Source organism: Malaclemys terrapin, chromosome 3 (genome assembly GCF_027887155.1).
Source record: "Malaclemys terrapin pileata isolate rMalTer1 chromosome 3, rMalTer1.hap1, whole genome shotgun sequence".
Classification (NCBI taxonomy): Eukaryota; Metazoa; Chordata; order Testudines; family Emydidae; genus Malaclemys; species Malaclemys terrapin.
The window spans coordinates 194,316,479-194,339,373 of NC_071507.1; the positions used below are offsets into that span (position 1 = coordinate 194,316,479).

Here is a 22,895-nt window from a genome sequence, read left to right on the forward strand (position 1 = left end):
GACAGGATCATAGTACCTGGAGCCCATACGTCAGTAATCCTGTGACACGTCATTCTTACCTTTTTGAGGTCCTCTTTGGAGTGCTTCTCATAAGAATTTTGTTCGAGGTATGTAATATGCTCCGCACTGTTCGTTCCAAATCCTGGGCCTTTCCCCTTTTTAACCCCAGGCTGCTCTCCATATGGGTGATGCAGAAGATCAAAATGAAGCATGGTGATCATCTCTTTCTTTATCAGCTCTTCACTTTTCTGCAAGTCTGTTAGAGGAGGCTCTACATTCAAGGGTCTCAGAATCGTTTCATTTACCTAGCCAGAAATAAAATGTGTTCCAAAATATTAGGCATTAATAATGTCACGTTAGGCAAAATATACTTGTGCAATGCACACACTAGAATATTGGTATTTAAAACTGAGCTGTATGTAACAGATGATTAAAGAACTTTGTACCAGCACAATAATCTAAAACCCAAATTTTGTTTTCAGTTATGCGTATGCAACACCCACGGATTATAACCATATGAAGGCAGAAATTGGCCACAAGATGATGAAATTAGCATACTGAAGGAATGATTCTATTCTTTCATGCTCCAACTTAGTTGTATTATGCCTCACACTGGTTATTGTTTAAAAGAGAGCCAAACAACTATTCTCAATGTCTCCTTTATTCCTTTTTTTCCTTTAAACAGCATTTTGATCTTACACCATCATGAAGAAGCTTCTCTTACTTACTTCTGCGGGCCTTGGCAGATCCTTCTGAACAGCTTTGTGCATCCGCTTTAGCTCCTTTACACGCTCTGCATCTCGAATAGCCTAAACAGATATTTCAAATGTTAGTCCAACCACCACAATACAGTCTGATTCCCAGTAATACAAGAAAGATGAATGCCATTAGGCTACTGCAGTACAGATGGTATTATTATTATTATTTGGGGTTTTTTTTGGTAAGAATTAAGTCTACAGCAAGACTGTAAGAGAATGGGGGACAGCGTATGATGACCAACTGACAGCTTACCTCCCATCCACTGTACTAGACAGAACTTAGGGCCTCAGCCAAAGCTCATAGAATTCAATGGAAAGACTTTCATTGGCTTTCTTGGGCTTTGGATCAGGCCCTTAGAGAAGATATCCCTAATGACACTACACCCAACCGTAATATTGTCCCATAGGGTCATCCTTTTCCATACTCTTTGTTCTTTAGAAATTCCTCCTGTCCTTTGGTTTCAACCTCATGAGACACCTGCTCCACAATCCCATGTGGTCCTGGCTCATCCAGCCTAGGCTCCTTACCACTTCCTTTCATTTTGCTAGCAGGCCCTCGCTTCTCCCTTCTATGAAATCAGGGGACTAAGCCTCCACCTGAATTATAATAATGGACGTTTAAGAAAATAATAGGAGGATTCTCACACTTTCCAACCCACAGGGTACAAATAAAATGGAGAGGCAGCACTGTCTAAAAGCTCAGGAGTGGTAGCAGGATCTCCTAAATTTTAATCCTAGCTCTGTCATTACATTGCCTCTTAAAACGGGACACCAGCTGGCCCCGCATGGGTGTGCAAGAGGAGAAAAAGACAATCAAGTGACTTTGCCCAATGTACTTGCGCAGGAGGCTGCAGGACACTGGAAAGGTTGAGGAGGATAGCAGGTCTTGCCTGCTGCCTTAGGGACCAATGGCCATTTATTCATTATCATTAAATAATAATGTCCCCTTCTCCTCCAAACACTAGCCAGAGGAGGGGTGTGTATGCATGCAGGTGAGGAGCATTAGCTACACCTTTCCAAAAGTATAAGAGCCGCCTCCTCCGAGCCCCTTCTCTTCAGTGCCAATAGAAGTATTGTTTTTTTAAAAGCACAATGCCGCCAAGCACCTGGTCTTGGACTGTGCACCTGACCCTGCAACTTGTTTTCCTCACCTACAAAATAACCATTGTACTATTTATCCCAGCATTTACACTACATTCACCACCATTGTGATTGTTATTTGTTGTAAAGCAGTAGGCAAGTGGGAATTTTGCACCCAATTATATTTTGAATAGCGATCCTCATTTTTAGTTCACTTGCCAGCGTATAGCGAAGGGCAAAGAGAATTATTAAAATATTGTTTTAAAGGTATGCACTGAAAGAAAATTTCTAATTATGTTCCCAAAATTAATACCCCAAAGAGCTTAGAAAAAAATCAACAAATAAAAACAAGGTGCCAATAAATGGCGAACATCCTTACTATATTTCACATGTAATATTCTGTGGTTGCCATATTAGATTCTGAAAGAAAACCTGAATAAACAGTTTTTAATTTAATTCATGTGCATAAAGTTAAGCACGTTTAAGCCTTTACAGAATCGGGACCAAAAACTGTGACTAGGAAAAAAATAATATTTCAGAAAAATTTATATTTATTATATCTTTCCTCGTGTTAAGATTAGGTGTGATTTACGATACTAGTAAATTAAAAAAATAATTTCAACAGAAGTGTGATTTTTAACTTGAGTGTGTTCCTTTAAATATTCTAATATTACCCTAAGGCAGGTAACATGTAAGTTTTACTAATTTTCCTCATACAACTTATTGCTTTCATTAATTATGTATCTTGAGCTACAGGAAATAACATACAGAATAGAGAACTTTTACTAATTTCACAATGTACTCCCACCTGTTTGCGTGCATCCACATCAGCAGCATCTTCTATATAGGTATCATCTGTTTCATGTTCCTCAAGTTCCTTCTCTGCATTTTCCGGTAAAACAATCTCAAAGTCATTCTTTGGGGCAGGAAGGCCCATAAGCCCTAGACGCAGATGCTCACGAGACTCTCTTTCCTGTTGAAAGTTAATCAAGTTTTAATCATTCTGAATGCACAGAGGTTTATATTATTTGGTAGATTTCCGTTTTCTTAAGGTACTAATAAATACAGAAAAAGAGTACACAGATTCCATCTGGTGATTTTAGCTAGCTATGCAGTCAACTTAACAGAAAATGTAAGTAAAAACTTAAAAGAAAGTTTAACGAATGAAAGATGAATGTTATTAATCCACATTATACAAAAGACAATGACTCCAGAATTCATGCTCTACGAATACAGTCTCTTGAGGCCTGTGGGAGGAAGATGTGCAGCTTCCCTGAAAACAGTTTGTAAAAGGTGCAAGGAAAGGCATTCAGAGAAACAGCTATTTAGTGTAGGAGTATAGCATAGAAGTGACTCCTCTTTTCTCACTGTCAGTTTCAACATGACACTAGACGTTCAAGATAACATGCACTTTATGAAGTTACTCATACAGAGAGTTGTTGCATAGCCTGGATATAGGGCTATTTGTGGAGAGTTGTCTAAATGGAACATTTCTCTTCAGATATCACTACTCTACAATTTCAATGCAGTGGCTCACAGATCTGGCAATTATGCCAGTAGGATAATGGCAAAAGCACAAGCACCTCTGGAAACTGTTAGGAAGCTGAATTCTCTTGTTGAACTTCCGAAGTCAAGAGCCAAGCTTACCCTTGAAAAGGATGAGATGGCACTGAGTCACTTGCAAGGACCTCCAAATAGACTTAGAGAAAGCTTCTTTAAGCTAAGAGAAAACTTCAGATTCTGGATTAAAAGAGCTATTTCCTTCAAAAGAACGTGCCAGCACTTTGGACTGGAAATCTTTTGCTAGCCCAAAGAGAAACACTAGTGCTTCTGGTGGGAGATATCCAAAACCACAGTACAGGCTGCAGAATTTGCCACATAAAAGGAGCTCCCAAGGCAATTCCTATATAGTTCTGTGCCCTCTTACACCACATCTATTTGGCGAGATTCATCTGGCAGAATATCCAGGAATGGAAATGTCTGTTGACAAAGGTGATGAAAGAATCTGGACCAGACTGCTACATTATTCGGCATCTCAAGGGCTACAGCTCCTAATGGGTAAACCTTAATACCGCTCTACTTCAATTTTGTCAACGGGGTACACTGATGAGAAAGTCCTGTATCTAGAATTGGCGGCCAAAATACGAGGGATTTGAGGGTGGAATGGGATTACAGGATAAATGAATCTTTTCTTGGGACTAAGTATTTCCTGTTCCACTTCAAAGACACAAGTGGGACTGAGGCCTAGTTATATCCAAATGTCTTTATGTGGTGGAGAGTGTTGGAGCTCTTTGACTGGGCATACTCAAAACTGTTTTTCTTTTTCATGTGTGGTGAGATTTTTGCTTTTAAAGTGTATTCTTGATGTGATGAAAATGCAAAGATGTAATTTTATTAGGTCATGAATGAATATTTATATGCAACTGGTAATACAAGTTCTGTACAGGAGATCAAAATGAATTTCAAATCCCAGGAAGTTAATAGAACATTTTTCTCTTCCTCACATGTACTACTTACCAGTTGTTTTGCATAAGAAGGATCATTGTAATCTGCCATTCCCTCTTCTGGATTGATGTTCAATTTATCTCGCAGGGGAGTCCTACCTGGAGTTGCTCCAACCACTGGTTTAGGAGTTATTCCACCACGAGGGGTCAAACCTTCTGCTCCATGAGATGGAGTCCTATAGAGTTAGGTAGAAGCACATTTGACCTTTTAATCAAAGGGCATCAGCTCTGAAAGAGTTTGAATGCTTTTTTATATAGTAAGATACAGCTAAATTGATCCAATTTTCAGAACTTTTTGTAAGACATCGCAATCTGTGATGATAGCTTAATGGAAGTGGTTTCTTTCATAGAAGAAACAATAATGGAGAACGCACACGCGCGCACACAGAGAATCTATTACTGATTCAAAGCACCGTATTTAATATGCGAAGTTTAAAATGCTATAGCCTTGCATAAATGTATTTAGAAAAATACTGCAGTTCTCTTTAGCTTGAAAGGATGGGGACTTCTTAAAACACTTCACATGTCAGAATGGCAAAGCCCATTTTACTTAGCCTATTGATTTTATTTAGCCCAGAGAAAGCTTTGTTCTGGTTGCACAGATGAAAAACACAGTTTTCCATGGGTGCCAAAAAAATTATTACAGGCTTGAATTTATTAAAGTAACATATTTTTTAACTTAGATTTTTTTGAAGTATTGTTACAACTAAAGTCCCCATGTATTCTGCATGGGTTAGTCACAGCAAAATGTTACAAATTTCACAGATTGCCACAGAGTAATACTTAAGTACAGGAAACATTTCAGTTAAAAGGGCTCTTAGATGTTTAAACTTGCTCTGTTGAGAGAATAAATAATGAAAACATCTAACACATCTTAAAACTGTTAACATGAAGGTTCTGCTTTGTTATACTGCTTCCTTTAAATAAAAGAGACATTGTAAATACGGTTTCTAACATAACAAGCACACATTTTTCCATCCAAGATTTAGGATGTGAACACCCACAATGCATGAAAGTTAGGTGTCTCGAAAACAACCCTATTTGCATGTGCAAACCTGATCTTTAATGAATGAAAAACTTGAATGCAAAATTAGATTACACACAGACACACACAACAGCAATTGGATCAGCACAGGCTGACCTTTGCACTTGTGTTAAGCTGCGCTGACTTCAAAAAGGACTCTGCATAAAATAAAGACCTGCTTGAGTGGATACAATTGCAGCATCTGGATAAAAAATGTTAGGGAACAGACTGAGATTATTTTTGAAAAGTTGCCACAAGAATACCTATTTACTTCATTTGCCTCTGCTTCCTCAAGTACGATAAACAGAAGTAAAATTAAAACTTGAGTTGAAAAACTTCAGCCACAAAATATACCGAGTCTATGGAATGTTCCAGTTCTATGGAATATGGCATTTGTGGGATATGTTTATTCAGGACCTACTGTAAGAGTCAAAGTAACAATTCCATAATGTTTGGATTGGCTGTACAAGAATTATATAATATATATATATACATACACACACAAACACGGCCTATAAAATATTCACCTCAGCTTTTCAAAGGTTCACAGAAGTTTTAATCAAGTGTCTCTCGACAGCTGAAACTCAGATGCGATACTTAGGAAATGTTAGGCTCAAATGTTACAGAGAATGCCACTGTCCATTTTAAATATACCATATTTGTATTGCCATAGCAGCCAGGAGTTCTAGTCATGGACCGGTACCCCATTGTGCTAGACACTGTACTAAAAGATGTGAGGCTCTCAACTTGACAAAAGATGATAAGAAGAAAAAGCAAGTGGTATAATGAGGGCTTAAAACAAAAATCAAGCTAGCATTTCTTGTAAGACAATAATCAAATCCTGTAACTTAAAATATTTTAAGAACTTCCACCCATCCCACCATCTCTGAATAGTTTGCTTTACCTGAAGGGTGTGGAAAGCACTGTATTTGGAGTCTGAACAACTTGTCTCTGGGGTGTCACTCCAGAGAAGTCACTCTCATGGAGGGGGGTATTAAGACCACCTTTCAGGGGGGTGTCTACGTTCGTCAGAGCCATCAAGTTCTGGGCTTCCTGTGTGACAGACAATATACAGAGCACGTTACCACGATTTCCAAAATCAAACTCTGTTGTGCAAGTTTAATAGTCCTAGTGTGAAAAAATAGGTATGAATGCTGAATAGTCATTTAAATGTCAAAGTATTTTGTTGAAATTGCTAAAAATTTCCTAATTTTAAGAAGAATACACTGGCTACTTACATGTGTTACAACACAGCTGAGAATTTTAATCTTCCTTAGTTGCTACAATGAGGGAGTTGCTTAATATTTCAGCTTTCTTCAATCTGGGTAGATACCACAGCTAAGATTTTCAAAAGTGATCAGTGATTTCTGACATGCAATTAAAGACACTTTAAAGGCCCTGATTTTCAGAAAGTGCTGTTCTCCCGCCCTCTGAAAATCAGGGCCCTTTAAGGTGTCCTACATTCATCCAAAAGTCATCAAGATCATAAGGCCATGTCTAGATGTAATAAATCCACTTCTCCAAGAGGTAGTAGCTATGTTGAAGGAAGAAGTCTCCCATCGACCTAGAAGTGTCTACATCAGGGCTTAGTTCAGCCTAATTATGTTGCATAGGGGGTGAAATTTGTGATGTAGTTAGGTCGACTTAACTTCATAGGGTAGACCAGGCCTTAGCCACTTTTGAAAATCTTGGTATATGCCTGAAATGAGTCAAGAACATTTTCTTCTCACAAAGATCTTATTCTTTTGTCTTAAAGAAATCAGACAACCCTAAAGGTGAACACAGTGGACTAAACAGATTCACACAAAACTGTAACTGTACAACACAATGATGCTCCTTCTATTCTGGTATCTTGCCTCCAAAAGTGGCTTATATGTGAGGCTTGAGGCAGATGGCACTTTCACCCCACGCTGATGTACCTAATCACTTGGGGGCGAGATGCAGCAGGAAGGGATGGCTGGTCGGGTCAGTTCCTGGGAGAAGCGGGGGCCCCACAGGGTTCCTGCCTCGGGTGACATATTGCCTCCCACATAGCGCTGGTGCAGTTGGAGGGTAACCAGCTGACAGCAGCACCACCTTGGCCCCGGCCTCAGTCCCAGCTACTGGCTCACACCCTTGACTTCCTGCAGCGGCATCTCTCTACAGTGCTCATGGTACTGGTGAACCTGGGAGTGCCAAGCTCTGCCCCCATACCCATGGCCCACGCTGCCCCGCCCGCACTAAGAGAGGTACCCATTCTCCCTGCCTGCGACCCTAGCACCTATGAGCCCTGCTCTCTTCATTCCAGGGCCCCTCAGGTCGTGGTGGGGGGTGTTGCAGTGTCAATGGGTGTTACAATTCCTTAAAATGTTTGCAAGTTTTATTTTAGCTGCTATGATTTATATACTCTTTTTGAGCAGAACTGTGAGATAACACAAAAGGTGCTCTAGGAAATTAACAACAGAGAGTCCTGTGGCACCTTTAAGACTAACAGATGTATTGGAGCAGATGTAAAGGTGCCACAGGACTCTCTGTTGCTTTTTACAGATCCAGACTAACACGGCTACCCCTCCGATACTAGGAAATCAAATTACTACGTCTGATACTCAGACTCTTGTTATAACTATACTGATCAAAGCCCTTCTACTTTATTACTTGTATTCTTATAAACTATAGGATTTTCACCTCTGTGTTGTCTTCCTAAACTATGGAGTGGCATAACTTGTTTTCCTTCGCTTAGGGAGGCTTGCTAGGACAAAGTCTGAGTATCCTCGCTCTAGTATAACATATTTATACTTTACCTGCAGGATCCTGTCCTGTGCCGCTGGAGTTTTGGGCGTTCTAAGGGCGATGCTGTTGTTGGTGACATTGTATTCAGACAAAAGGGTGCTGGAAGCAGAGTTCGTAATTCCAGATTCTTCAGCTGTTTGACGTGCAATCTCGCTCGCCTGGCCTACTTTCACTACTTCCTCGAGTTCTGTATCTGAAATCTTTCAAAGGAAACCAGTATCAAACAGCGAGTTACATTTGGGAGAATAAAGTTCTTACTGGCAGGTATCAAGAATTACATACCAAAAGAAAAAGGTAGCACTTTAAGAATACTCTCCTCTCACCCAGCTCAAGCAGATACTCTACTCCTACTTAATGCACTGGCTAGTTGCTTATTCAATGCATTAAAAAAAATAAACAACCTGTCTGACATGTATGATCATACAAGGTGCAAGATTGAGAGGTCGAAAGGTACGGTATGTGCAATGGCAGAACAAGCTTCCCTGCCCTGCCAACGTATGTCAGCTCGAACCTAGGAAAAGCACCTCTACGGATGAGACAAAAGTTCCGTCTATGCCTGTTTGAACCTCGGTCTCTTCGACAACTGTGGTGCGCTGGGTACAGAACTGTGACCATTAGACTCATTTCACACAGGCCACCAAACATCCGACAGCTGGGAACAGTTTGCATCTGAGCGACAATTTACCTGAGGTGCTGGAAGCACTAGTTTGCTTCTTTTTTTAGTAAACTCTGACACCCCACTGGTCTGAAGAATAGCTGAAGGCAAGTCAGATTCTTTCTTCCGTTTCATATGCTGTTTGTCTTTTTTGCGCTCTCTTCCTTCCTTCTCCCTGTCACAATGGACAAGAAAGTCATTTAAAATACTCAGAACTGATCAGGAAAGCAAAACTGGCATTTCAGAGAGAGACAGAAAATCCTTTGCTCTAGCTGGTGAAGGTGGGATGTGCTGTAACAAATCATATTTCAGGAAGAGGTAGCAGCCTTGTGGATCAGAAGTCGATTGATAGTATATGGATTGAAAACCATGCACAGGAATGTCACATCTGTAAATAACAGGATTTAGGAAACAGTTAGTGGACATCCATTGGTGCTAGACAACACGCCAGTGACTGCAGGGAGAGGGAGGAGCACTGAAAAATACTAAGAAGCCCCAAGTGTAAGCAAGCAGGAGCTGCCCTTCCTCCCACAAGTGGTAGGAGGAAACTAGGGAGCCATGGGAGTTTCGGAAACAAGGCTCTGCCCTTGGAGGAATAGTAAGAGAAGCAGCACATGAAATCTTGCATGGGAAGTTGGGGGAAGAGTTAGTAGGGCATGGAGCCAGGTTTCAATCTGTATATTACACACACTTTTTTAAACAACACTTGAATTAGGGGCTATAATTCCAACAAGAGTTTCTGGTGAAGCCACTTGAGCTTCCTTCTCATGGTTCACAATCACATGACCCTCTTGCTGGAATTGCAGCTCCGTAATTCACAGCTGTCTGCTATTTCTACTGTATACAATGGATTGCCTGAACTAGGAATTATTGAAAGAAAAATTGATTAGATTAGAGCTAGTAAATCAAGTTGGATGGATTGTTGGATCTGCCCACTCAATAGAGAACAGTTGGCAGAAGTAACTGGAAGTGAATTGTGGAAGTACAAATAACAGCATGCTGGCTAGCTCTGCTGTTCCATTTGACAACATGTATGTCACTTCTCAAGCGCACATTTGCAGAGACAATTTTGTCAAATAAAGAAAAAGTACTTGAGCAGATTCTAATAATAATAATATAATTACATGTGGCAAAATGGCAATAAAACAAACTAACAAAGTATTGCTATGACATGTCAAAGCTGCTCTTACAAGCAATTTAATAAAGCCACGTTTTGTAGGAAGAAAAATCAATCATTTCTCTGATGAAAACTAAAATGCAATTATCTTACTGATGTAAAAATCTGACAGAGAGAGGTGATGCAACGGTTTAAAGTCTTTAAAGCCTTTACATTCTTAGGTTCCAAGGAGTAAAAAAAGAGTTTGGGAGCCTCATTCTTGTGTCCAGTCGACATTTTTCCACATTATGAAACTGACAAAATTCACCAAGACAAGCAATCATAAGAGACCTAGAACTGAAGAGAAAGGGCCTGCAAGTCAGAATCAAGGTGCACTGGCATATACCCAGTGAGGAACACACTTTCCCAGACCAGGCCTCTGTTACATAAGCACTAAAAGTTCACTCAGAAAACTTAAAACAAACTTACGATCTTAATTCTCCATCCAGGTCTTGCTGACGTAGCTTCCTGAAGTCCGCATCCAGTGCCTGGTAGTTTTCCTCCAATGTATCATAAAAGCCAGGTGCAGGCTTCTTTTCAAATGGGATTTCTGCATTGTAATCCACTCCTCTCTTCTTTTTCCTTTTCTTCTGGATCTCTATCCCCGCAGCTCTAAGTTCCCTCCTCTTCTGGAGAGCAGCAAGACGTCTGAGGAAACACAGTAAATGCTACTTAATTCAAAGTTAATGCCTCCTGTACAACAGTCACCTGCTAACATCAGATATTACTTAGGGATGAGATATTATTTATAACATGTGATGGACCATAATAGCACTGATATTATTAAATGTTTATATTCCAGGGGCACCCAGATGCCCCAGTCAGGCTGCAGACTCATTGTGCTAGGTGCTATGCAGACAAATCCAAAGATACAATGACACAGCCGCTGTTGCCCTGAAAAGTTTACAATCTAAAGCCCTAATCCTGCAGAGACTTAAGTATGTGCTTTACTTTGTACAATGCATGTAGTCCCAGTGAAGTCAATGTGAGTAATTCTATTGCATCAGTGTAAGCACGAACAAGTCTTTACAGGAGTGGGGCCCAAGAAGACGAGTGGCATATGAAGGATAGGGGAGGGGTACACCATATACTGCTGTTATAGACACATTTGCAAATTTGTTTTTTTAATCATTCTAACTAGATAAAGCAAAGTGGCAACTAATCCCATCTTTCTTTCAAACATCATCAACTTGATCATTTCTTTTTGGCATCTCAGTAGAGGTGGGTCTTGAAGAGAAGCTGAAAGAGGAGAGAGCAGAGGCTTCTCAGATCAGTTCGGGGAAGGGATTCCATGTGAAAGGGACAGAGGGAGAAACTAAAAACTCAAGAGACAACAGAGCAGACAAGTGGAAGCGATGGGTTATGTGTACCTAGCTTCTTCCAGCTGCTTCTCTCTTGCTTTTCTCTTGGCCTTCTTTCCCTGAGTATTAGCCAGACGTGCTCTAGCTTCAGATAGCATTTCAAGTTCATCTGCAAAAAGTATAGAGAAGGAAGGTTACCAATTTTTCACATTATATTGGGGAGCTAGGGGTTAATATTAAGATCAGAAGAAAACCTTTAGAAAGATGCCAGGATCGGTGTGCCAGCATGGATTCCCCATGCCCTCTCATTCTCTCTTTACAATGAACACAAACAACCAGATGAACACAAGAGATCAAGATACCAACTAGATGAACCAAACAGATCACAAGAACATTCATAATGTTGGCAATATTTCACTGATGTACAAGGCTGTTTAAACTGAAATCAGAATATTCCTAGTAAAAGGGAGACCTAGCACAATAAAAGAAAACAATTTCATTTATATTTAGGCCTACACAATAATGATGAGTGACCTATTATGATGATGACAGGAACATGACACTTGAGAACAGTCCTTATTCAATCTTCACCCTGGGCACCTTCATGGACTCCTACCTCTCCTTACAGTCTCAAATATCACTGGTGTACCATACAGAAGAATTTGTACTGGTACATTTCAGTGATGATTCATCTAGGAGATATTAGCTGGTGTGAAGACACAGAGAGGAGAATTGCCAGTGGAAGGGCAGTAAATAGCAGAAAGCCAGGCAGTGAAATAAAAAACCAGCCATCCAAGGAAACAGAGGTGATAAAGAGACAGAAGAGAAGGAGGGGAGCAGATCCAAAGGAGGAAGGGGACCATATGAAATTGAAAACAAGACAGAGGAAACCTGAAAGACGAGAGTGAAACAGAGGGCCAGAGGCAGAATACAAGATAAAGACTGTAGGAGGAACAGAAGAGACAGGATGAAGCAAACAAAGGCCAAAGAAACTGCAAGAGACTGAATTGTTAAAAAATACTGATACATGTAACACATTCTTAATTTACCTTCATCCATATCAATAGGATCTGGACGGGCCGGTTTGGTTTCTGGATTTGGATCAATTTCTCCTGGTTTCAGTTTTCGAGGATCATCTGCAGTTTCTTCCTCATTGTCTCTCTGAGCAGCTTTATCCCTGTAAAGATGTACCAGCACATTCAGGTGATATGACCCACTTTATGAAACTGGGGAAAACGTGTAACTATCTCCTGAAATCCCAACCCCCAAAACTGCCCAAGAAATGTAAGCCAGTAGCTCACAGTAAATATCACAGACACTTACTAACTGCAGAGAAGAATTATAAATCATTGAACACTAATATTTAAGCCACTAAAACAAAAGCATCACAAATTAATACAAACAACCGAAAGAGAGGCAATGAAACATGCCAAGTGGACAAGTCAGCACTAATGAGGGTGACAGAAGTGAACTCACCTTTTGAGGGCAACAGCAGTACATGGAAAGATACTGATAATAGAGAACTGCTTCAAGACAAACCACCCTACATCTCACTTGTTGCTTCTAAGCACCAACAGCCCTAGCAGCAGCTTGAAGGAGAGGAGAGAACTGGGCCTGCTAGCAACCCCTGCCAGCATAGAAAATGGGCCAGTCATTTCTCTCTCTGCCTCCCTCCAGGCACCAGGGACCAGGAGCCTTTCCCATCAAGCTAGGTGGCCCAACCTAGCAGCCTATAGAAGGCCCAAGCCAACTGGAAGCCCTTCCAGCTGCAGCACCCGGGAGGGAGAAGAGAATACCGCCACACAGCCAGCAACCTCCTGATGTCTATGTAACAAACTATAAACATTTTCATGCTATTTGTCTTTAGCAAAACAGAGTCACTTACAAAAGAAATTCATAGTGTTCCAAGCACTGCGCAGCTGTTCTTCCAATGATTGGAGCAATGGTCCTCCACTGGGTTGGCATTAGCTTGGCCAAGTGTAATAGTTTCTCCTCTTCTTCCCGTGACCATTCTGTCTTTTTGATACTTGGGTCCAACCACTCGTACCTGTTACACAGCGGTAAAATTAAAAGAGGGCATTTCTGAGACAGTTTATGACAATTCAGTTGTGAGCAAGTCATATTGCTTCCACACACCATTATGATGGGATTTCAGAATCTCATCCTGGATATATCTGATCTATGGCTATATAAAAATGTGTATTATACACAGCACTTTTATACATATAAAGCTTTATGTTTTTTTCTCATTTGTCATACAGATCTTCCCATCTCTCCTCATCCTCACTTTTTTTCGCCAAAAGACAGGATTCACAAAACTAGTCTTTACTAGTCATGTGGTTTTACATACCATTTTCAAATGGTTACAAGAAATGGTGGAGAACAATTAAGGTCCCAATACTGTAAATACTTAAGCACACACTTAACTTTAAGTGTGCAAGTAGTTCCGTTAGATTATGCTTCCATTAAGTTTAGCATGCGCGCTTCAGTGTCTGCAGGATTGGGGTCTAATTCTCATATGGATTTGTTAGTACATGTGTGTTAATTTTAAGGGTTGGGGTTTTTTTGGTACACATTCAAATCTAGTACTGGAAAATAAAAAAGGGGAGGATAAACTGAATGGTCTGAAAGCCTCTTCATATTAATACAAAGAGCTTATTTAAAGTAAATTTTCTTTCTGACAAACATCTCGTTAAAATATGTAAATCAGACTACAAAGTGGTTATTTTGAACTAAATTTTTACAGTGATCCTGTATCTTCAGTTTATGTGATTTCACTAATGTCATCTGTAAAGTGAATGGCTTTCTATTTTTGCTCACGTTACTTTCAAGGAATATGAGTTTGTGATAGCTGCAGAAGATGAAATCAAGTAAGAATCACAAAGCTCTATCTCCCTTCCCTGGACCTGAACCACTGACAAACTCTATAGTAACTTTTAAATTCACATTAACTGTGGATCTCGCTTTCCCATTACTGTGTTCTCTACTTACCATCTGGCTTTGCATTGTTTTGCTGATTTTCTGTGCAACAAGGAAGCAATACGAGACCACTGGTTTTTGCCATATTTCATCACAGCTGCTTTAAGAATTTCATCCTTAAAACAAAAAGAATTCTTATTACGATGGGTCATTAGAAAACTTTATCAGAGATGAATGCTTGCTTTGAAATCTGTGAGGAGAGATGGAGGAGAGGGTTTGACAAGGATGGTGGCCTGGTGGGAAGGGCAAAGGAACCCTCTTCTTCCCAAAATTTTGCTCTCATCGAAGATGAGTGAAGATGTAGGGCTGTTTTACCAATGCCATTAATCTTACCGCTAACATTTAAAATTACTATAGCTGAAAGAGGTTAGCAAAAGAAAAGTATTGTCATTTACTTTGGGTATTTGACAGCACTTGGTGAATGGCCAGTTTCATTGTTTCTCCTGTACAGTAAGTTTCCAGGGTTGTGTGGATCCTTCACACAACAAGGATGGTGAGAAAATATTTTTAACAAAAGGACATGGTAAAAGCATGAAAACTGGGGCATGTGTGGCACCTAAAACCACTTTCAACTTTTTTTAAATTGAGCAGATTTCAAGTTGGTGATGTCCCTTTAATTGGAAGTTTAAAGTTTGCGATGGAAATTGAGCCAAAACTGCCTAAAAAACAGCAAGCTTTGAAGGTCCTAAAAAGAAGACGTCAATATCAAGACAAGCCCTTGGTTGCAGATCCAGTCATAGCTAGAACTGTTTATTTTTTGATATTTACATCGTAAACCTAAGGAAGTTTCGGTTCTTGTATAGTTCATTTAATAAAATAAATGGCAGATTAACAGCCATTTCCTATTCTCAGCTTTGTTTGGAGATAGTGGACATGATGATATACATGTGTCGTATGAACAAAGTATTGTTAGGAACACTTGTTTTGTGACAAGGTAACTGTAGACACACTTAATTTTACAGTTTAATGGCAATACATTACTTAGGAGTGCGAACAGTTCTTGATCCAAACCTGACCAACCAATGGCATTTGAAATCTATTTATGAAATATCCCATTTGCAGGTGTTTCAACTGAAACAGCTGCAGACCCTGAGAAGACTTCAAACAAAGGAAAAAGTATCATGAAATCTTCACTACAAGAATTCAGTAAACATCAGCTCCAATTTTCACAGGGTTATCTCACAATAAAGTCCATTAGGGCTGATACTACATTACTACACTTCATCAGGACTGACACTACATCACAAGACAAGGTGTGCACCATGACTTCCTGATGGCAAGTGACATAGTGAAGATAACTTCAAGACACTGGAATTCAAACCTGTGTTGAGATAGAACAGTTTTGTCTCAGAAGACAAAGTTATAGAAGCATCAATCCCATGAAACAGAAAGAGCTTCATGTCCCCAAGCCCAAACTTCGCCTCTTCTACAGAAGCCATAAATTTCACTTTTATTATAAGAAGTTAGAAACCCAAAATTTAGGAGATTATGGAAGAAAGTTATGGACCTGTTGCAGACTATTCTAGCATGGAAACCATGAAGTGCATGCACTGGAACTGCGGCCAGAGATGTGAACAAGAGCTCAGTTATCCTTTGAAGTTTTCCTGGGATCGGATGGCATCTTTTTCTAAGGGAAAGTCTACACTACCGCACTACATTTGCACAGCTGCACCGCTGTAGCGCATCTGGTGAAGATGCGTTATGGTGACAGGAGAGCGCTCTCCCGTCAGCATAATTACTCCACCTCCGTGAGAGGTGGAAGCTATATCAGCAGGAGAGTGTCTCCCTCTGACATAGCGTGGCGTAGACATCGCTTTAAGTTGATGTAACTTATGTAGCTCATTGGGATGTTGTTTTCAAACCCGAGTGACTTTAGTAGTGTAGACCACCCTAACTGAGCTGAAAACAGAAGCCTTGTTTTGTATAGAGAAAAAGCACACAAAGTGATCAAATAAGTGATCTATCAGGTGCTTCACAAACGCTCATTACAGTCTAGTCTATACAAGAAGAGTATCCATTGCCAACAATAGAAATTTGCAGTTAAATTATGTTCAGTGCCAGTTGAACTGCACAAAGTTGTTTTTCCTCATGTACACAAGTCTTCAGAGTGCATTGTGGCTTTAACCGTAGGCTGCTGAGTTTTGGTTTGGGATACTACAGGGGTGTGTGTGTGTATATATATATATATATATATATATATTTTTAAATGAAAAGATCTTCTCTATATATATCATACTTCCATCTCTTCCTGCAAGATTCCATTTGCTACAAGTTAGCACCACAGTAATAACACTGATAAGATGTACAAATAATCACTGGTAATTTTTTGCATGACCATCATGTAGCTACTCATATGTTTATTATGAACCAATCACCACAGTACCGCACCAAATACAAACACTTGCTTCGGTGTCATCCTGGTAGGACTCTAGCCTCTGTAGAGCCCTCAGAGGAGATGCATTCTTGAGATCATCATCCTTTGAGAGGATAAGGACGAAGGGGAGAGAATATCTCTGAAAGTCTGAGAAGGTAGGAGAATACAGGCCTTGCCAGATGGAGGGAAATGCTTGTGCTTGTGATGTCAGGATATGACCAAACTTTAGCTAACTGAAGGACCACATAATTGCTTTGTCAGAAACGCTTCTTACCATAGGAGAGCAGCCTATACTTATCCTCACTCTTCCTCATAGGGAGAGATAAAACATTCTGCAGAAAGAAACACTTTCCAGCACACAGGGACCCATGCAGCTCTGACCCCCTGCCCACGCAGCACACACTGAACCCCAGCACAGAGAACAGCTCCTAGAACACAGGGCACATGTGGATATGAGTCCCCTACTCATACTGCACACTGGGGACCCAAGCCTGCAGAGGAACTGGCTCCCAGTGCACAAGGGACCCCTGCCCTTTGTGCACACTGGGGACCACTGCCAGCACACGGGTGCTCACATGAATCTGAGACCCCTGGCTATGCTGCACACTGTGAACCCCAGCCTGCAGCAGAGCCAGCTCCCAGCACACAGGGCCCGTGCAGATCTGTGCTGTCTGCCCACGCTACACACTAGGGACCCCAGACTGCAGAGGGAACAGCTCCCAGCACCCAGGGCCCGTGCGGATCTGGGCTCTCTGCCCATGCTACACACTAGGGACCCCAGACTGCAGAGGGAACAGCTCCCAGCACCCAGGGCCCGTGCGGATCTGGGCTCTCTGCCCATGCTACACACTAGGGACCCCAGACTGCAGAGGGAACAGCTCCCAGCACACAGGGCCCGGGCTCTCTGCCCATGCTACACACTAGGGACCCCAGACTGCAGAGGGAACAGCTCCCAGCACCCAGGGCCCGTGCGGATCTGGGCTCTCTGCCCATGCTACACACTAGGGACCCCAGACTGCAGAGGGGGGGGGACAGCTCCCAGCACACAGGCTCTCTGCCCATGCTACACACTAGGGACCCCAGACTGCAGAGGGAACAGCTCCCAGCACCCAGGGCCCGTGCGGATCTGGGCTCTCTGCCCATGCTACACACTAGGGACCCCAGACTGCAGAGGGAACAGCTCCCAGCACACAGGGCCCGGGCTCTCTGCCCATGCTACACACTAGGGACCCCAGACTGCAGAGGGAACAGCTCCCAGCACCCAGGGCCCGTGCGGATCTGGGCTCTCTGCCCATGCTACACACTAGGGACCCCAGACTGCAGAGGGGGGGGACAGCTCCCAGCATACAGGGCCCAGGCTCCCTGCCCATGCTACACACTAGGGACCCCAGACTGCAAAGGGAACAGCTCCCAGCACACGGAACCGATGTGGATCTGGGCCCTCCCCACGCTGCACGCTGAGGACCCTCAAGTATTAAGCAGGCGGGGGGTGGGACAGGGGCTGGAGAACCCGAGGCACAGAAAAGTATCTCAGAGACCATTCTGAAGACACCCTCTGCGCATGCGCAGGACCCCTCCAGCCCCGTTTCAGCGCATGCGCTCTGCTACCCCTTCTCGCTGCCGAGCGGAGGCTCAGCGGGCGACCCTGCGGCTGGGCCTCAGGAGCGGAAGCGGCCCCTACCTCGGTGTTTCGCCACACGCCCCCTTTGATCATAATCCGCGGCATCTTGGCAGCGAAGGCGAGCGGGCTGCGGAAGAAAACAGACGATGGCGGCGTAGGAGAGACACCACTGGTCTCTCCGCGCTACGGACGGTTGAGATTCTGCGCAGGCGCCGTTCGGGCAAGAGCGCGGGGAATGTGTCAAAACTCCGAGCCGACGCGCAGTTAGGCCGTGAGTCGTAGCTGCACGCATGCGCACTGAGAGGGGACGAGTCTCCCGCTAGTGAGATGACAGAAACTACGCGTGCGCAGCTCTGAAGGCGGAGGGACGGGAAGAGACGAGCAGGGCTGGTGTGCAGGGCCGCTCAGGGGCAGCCGGCATTGTCATAGCGCCACCTGGCGCCAGGCGGTGCTGCGGGCACAGAACCCCGCCGGCTGGATGCAACCTGCGGGACCCAGGGGCGGGGAAGGGGTCCCGCTCCAGTCCGAGCGAGGCTGCGGGAGGAGGGAGCGGGGCTGGGTCTGACCCTGGAGGTGAGACAGCCTCGTACCGGTATGTTATGGGGGGGAGGGAGCGCCGGAGGGCGGGGTGTGTGTGTGTGTCTGTAACCAAAGTGGGCCCTGCTTGGGGGGAGCTGGCTGTGCAGGGGAGTGTCTCTTGGGATGGCCGTGGGGAGCCGTCTGTCTGTCTATCTGTGCAGGGGAGCGTCTCTTGGGATGGGGTGGTGGGGAGCCGTCTGTCTGTCTATCTGTGCAGGGGAGCGTCTCTTGGGATGGGGTGGTGGGGAGCCGTCTGTCTGTCTATCTGTGCAGGGGAGTGGCTCTTGGGATGGCCGTGGGGAGCCGTCTGTCTATCTGTGCAGGGGAGCGTCTCTTGGGATGGGGTGGTGGGGAGCCGTCTGTCTGTCTATCTGTGCAGGGGAGTGGCTCTTGGGATGGCCGTGGGGAGCCGTCTGTCTATCTGTGCAGGGGAGTGGCTCTTGGGATGGCCGTGGGGAGCCGTCTGTCTGTCTATCTGTGCAGGGGAGCGTCTCTTGGGATGGCCGTGGGGAGCCGTCTGTCTATCTGTGCAGGGGAGTGTCTCTTGGGATGACCATAAGGAGCTTGGGGTGGTGGGGAGGTGTCTGTGAAGGTAAGGCAGTGCTTTGGGATGGGGGATGGAGGGGAAGTGTCTGTCTGCGTGTGAAGAAAGTGAGGTCCCTTGGGTTGAGGTGGGATGCAGGTGTGCGTTGCTGGGATTGCCCTGGGCTGGTGTTCCCGTTCCACATTGCGTTTTCAGGACTGGTATTCAGGGAAACCACCGTTTTCCTTACAAATGGAGCCTTTGAGAACCACTTCCGTAGAGAAGAGCCATATCAGAAATCTGAACCCCCATGTTCTGTTGGGTTTCACAGGGCATCTGGGAGAAGCTGATACTCAATGAACTCAAAATATGGATCCTCTTCTCCCAGCCTCTGCTGCATTCTCCAGTATCTGCGGCTCATTCAGCAGCCAGTATAAAAAGCCAGGAGGCATACCACAATCTAAGTCAACTCAGGACAGGAATACTTCCTGCACATTTTTACTCATTTAAAAATGTTTTCTTCTCCCTTTTTGCTGAATGAAAGACCTACACAAACAGGGGAAACAGACTGGCTGTACCCAAGTGCTGTCAAATACACCAATAAAACAGGAAAAAAGAGGAAAATATATTTTCTCTTTCACTTACAAATAACACAATGTTAATTAATGTAATAGTAGGATTAACAAAGTGTTATTAAGTATGGCTGTGGATTAATTGCAGTTAACTCACATGATTAACTTCAAAAAATAAATCACGATTAAAAAATTGTGATTAGAGTTTTAATTGCACTGTTAAACAATAGAATACAAATAGGAATTTATTAAATATTTTGGATGTTTTTCTACATTTTCAAATATATTAATTTCAGTTACAACACAGAATACAAAGTGTATAGTACTCACTTTATATTATTTTTATTACAAATATTTGCACTGTAGAAAACCAAAGAAATAGTATTTTTCAGTTCACCTCATACAAGTACTGTAGTGCAACCTCTTTAGTGTGAAAATGCATCTTACAAATGTAGATTTTTTTTGTTACATAACTGCACTTAAAAACAAAACAATGTAGAACTTTCGACCCTACAAGTCCACTCAGTTCTACTTCTTTTTCAGCCAATCGCTAAGACAAACAAGTTTATATTTACAGAAGATACTGCTGCCCGCTTATTTACAGTGTCACTTGGAAGCGAGAACAGGTATTTGCATGGTGCTTTTGTAGCCGGCATTGCAAGGTATTTACGTGCCAGATATGCTAAACATTTATATGTCCCTTCATGCTTCTGCCACCATTCCAGAGGCATGCTTCCATGCTGATGACACTTGTAATTAATACTTTTTTTTTTAACATTTGTGACTGAACTCCTTGTGTATGTCTCCTGCTCCGTTTTATCTGCATTCTACCATATATTTTATATTATAGCAATCTCAGATGATGACCCAGCACGTTGTTCATTTTAAGAACACTTTCACTGCATTTTTGACAAAACTGCAAAGAAAGTACCAATGTGAGATTTCTAAAGATAGCTACAGCACTCAACCCAAGGTATAAGAATCTAAAGTGCCTTCCACAATCTGGGAGGGATGAGGTGTGGCGCATGCTTTCAGAAGTCTTAAAAGAGCAACACTCCGATGCGGAAACTACAGAACCCGAACCACCATGAGCAGAACCTGTCATCAGCATGGATGCATGTCCTCTGGAATGGTGATTGAAGCATGAAGGGACATACGAATCTTCAGCGCTTCTGGCATGTAAATATCTTGCAACATCAGCTACAACAGTGCCATGCGAACGCCTGTTATCACTTTCAGGTGACATCGTAAACAAGAAGCGGGGCAGCATTAATTCCTGCAAATGTAAACAAACTTGTTTGAGCAATTGGCTGAACAAGAAGTAGGACTGAGTGGACTTGTAGGCCCTAAAGTTTTACATTATTTTGTTTTTGAATGCAGTTATTTTTTGTACATAATTCTACATTTAAAAGTTCAACTTGCGTGATAGAGATTGCACTGTAGTACTTGTATTAAGTGAATTGAAAAATACTATTTCTTTGGTTTTCTACAGTGCAAATATTTGTAATAAAAAATAAATATAAACTGAGCACTGCACACTTTCTGTGTTGTAATTGAAATCAATATATTTAAAAATGTAGAAAACTACCATTTTTTAAAAATTTTCATTCTATTATTGTTTAACAGTGTAATTAATCGCAAGTGATAGCCCTATTTTTAAGTTGATTATGCCTCTTTAAATTTACAGTACAGGTGTATGATAGAGTTAATGTGATATGAAAATATCCAGGTTCACCTGAAGACAGATTTAAGGTATATTTAGATTTTTACATTTTAAACATCTGGACTTTTTCCTAAAACCTTCTCCTCAAAACATTAACTTGGCCCTTTCATCACAACACACAGATATATGTATTACAGTGGTTAATCGCTAGGAAGGCTACACCTAGAATTGTTTTTCACAACTCAGCCAGCAGCAGTAGAGAAAAACAGCCTGTGGAACCAGGTACAACAGTACCACTAAAGGAAGCAGGAACTGAAATCCAGTTGCTCTTCTCCTCTTCTAGCATCTCCAGACCCAGCGTTATGCAGGGGAGACCTCCTGTCCGGGGGCTCCAGAGCCTATTCAGTCCCACGCTTCTGATCCATGTTTGTTCCTGGACAAAAGGAACTGGTGGCAGGAGCCAGCTAGAAACTCAACCAGCAACAGCAGAGGAAAGCAGCTGCAGCAGTGGCCTGGAGTCATGATGTCAGCAGCCTCTCACTGGTTTTTACCGCATTTACACTGGAGTTCTCTCCTCTCTGATCGGTGGCTGTTGGCTCCTGCTCCATTATGCTGCCTTCCTTCTGGGCTCCCATTTTTCTTTCCCCTCCTTTTAAGGTCCATGCTTAGATTTTTTTTTTTTAAGCTAATCTGCTCTCACCACAACCCCAGCCAACTATTAAAAAAAAAAAAAAGTAGCTAACATGCCCACTGCTGACCATCACGTTGTTTATTCAGATTAGATGCTCTCCTTTGTCTGTCTTGCTTATTTAGATTGTAAATTCTTTGGAGCAGGGACAAACTCCTGTGTGTACAGTGCCTAGCACAGTGGTATCCTAATCTTAGTGTGGTCCCTAAGTGCTGCCATACATAATTAATGAGTATGGTGTATTTAAAACCGTGTAAACTGCCCCTGCTGTAAGCATGTCACCTCTCCTCAGACTGCACTTTCACACATCATCACGTTTACTAAAGAAGCAAAGGAACACCCAGCTCGTGCAGAAGAAAGTTTTGGTGGAGAAGGTGTTGCTCTTTTCTCAATCATGATCAACCACCATTCATGCATGGTAACAGGTGGCACTCTGGTGCTGTCTTTCCACTAAAACATGAAACCAAGGTTCTGAAGAGTAGTGGCTCATGAAGTTTTTTGGAAAGAATAGGGGTACATCCTGAACAAATTAAAAATGTTGGTAATTAAACGTGGCCTACCCTAGATTGCCTCTAATTTCATCAGGATATGATAAACTTTCTCTTACTGTTAAACAATTAGCACAACAGATGCTGGCTTTCATTGCTGG

At 42.5% G+C, this 22,895-nt stretch overlaps 1 protein-coding gene and 1 long non-coding RNA gene across 2 annotated transcripts in view; one reads left to right on the plus strand and one right to left on the minus strand.

Moving 5' to 3' along the window:
- CDC5L (cell division cycle 5 like) overlaps positions 1-18,427 on the minus strand; it is a 46,839-nt gene extending 28,412 nt beyond the window's left edge. Inside the window, exons 1-13 of the mRNA XM_054023481.1 lie at positions 18,282-18,427; positions 14,239-14,342; positions 13,133-13,294; positions 12,297-12,424; positions 11,317-11,416; positions 10,376-10,594; positions 8,821-8,965; positions 8,147-8,335; positions 6,271-6,419; positions 4,356-4,518; positions 2,647-2,811; positions 729-809; positions 60-305 (exon numbers count right to left, since the gene is read on the minus strand). Of these exons, the coding sequence (XP_053879456.1) occupies positions 60-305; positions 729-809; positions 2,647-2,811; positions 4,356-4,518; positions 6,271-6,419; positions 8,147-8,335; positions 8,821-8,965; positions 10,376-10,594; positions 11,317-11,416; positions 12,297-12,424; positions 13,133-13,294; positions 14,239-14,342; positions 18,282-18,326 (1,896 nt within the window). The 5' untranslated portion in view covers positions 18,327-18,427. The remainder of the gene's footprint in view (positions 1-59; positions 306-728; positions 810-2,646; positions 2,812-4,355; positions 4,519-6,270; positions 6,420-8,146; positions 8,336-8,820; positions 8,966-10,375; positions 10,595-11,316; positions 11,417-12,296; positions 12,425-13,132; positions 13,295-14,238; positions 14,343-18,281) is intronic.
- Positions 18,428-18,594: 167 nt separating this feature from the next.
- On the plus strand, positions 18,595-22,800 carry LOC128834573 (uncharacterized). Its single transcript, XR_008444451.1, has 2 exons — positions 18,595-18,813; positions 21,902-22,800. It is a non-coding gene; the product is annotated as an uncharacterized LOC128834573 (long non-coding RNA).
- Positions 22,801-22,895: the final 95 nt, after the last annotated feature.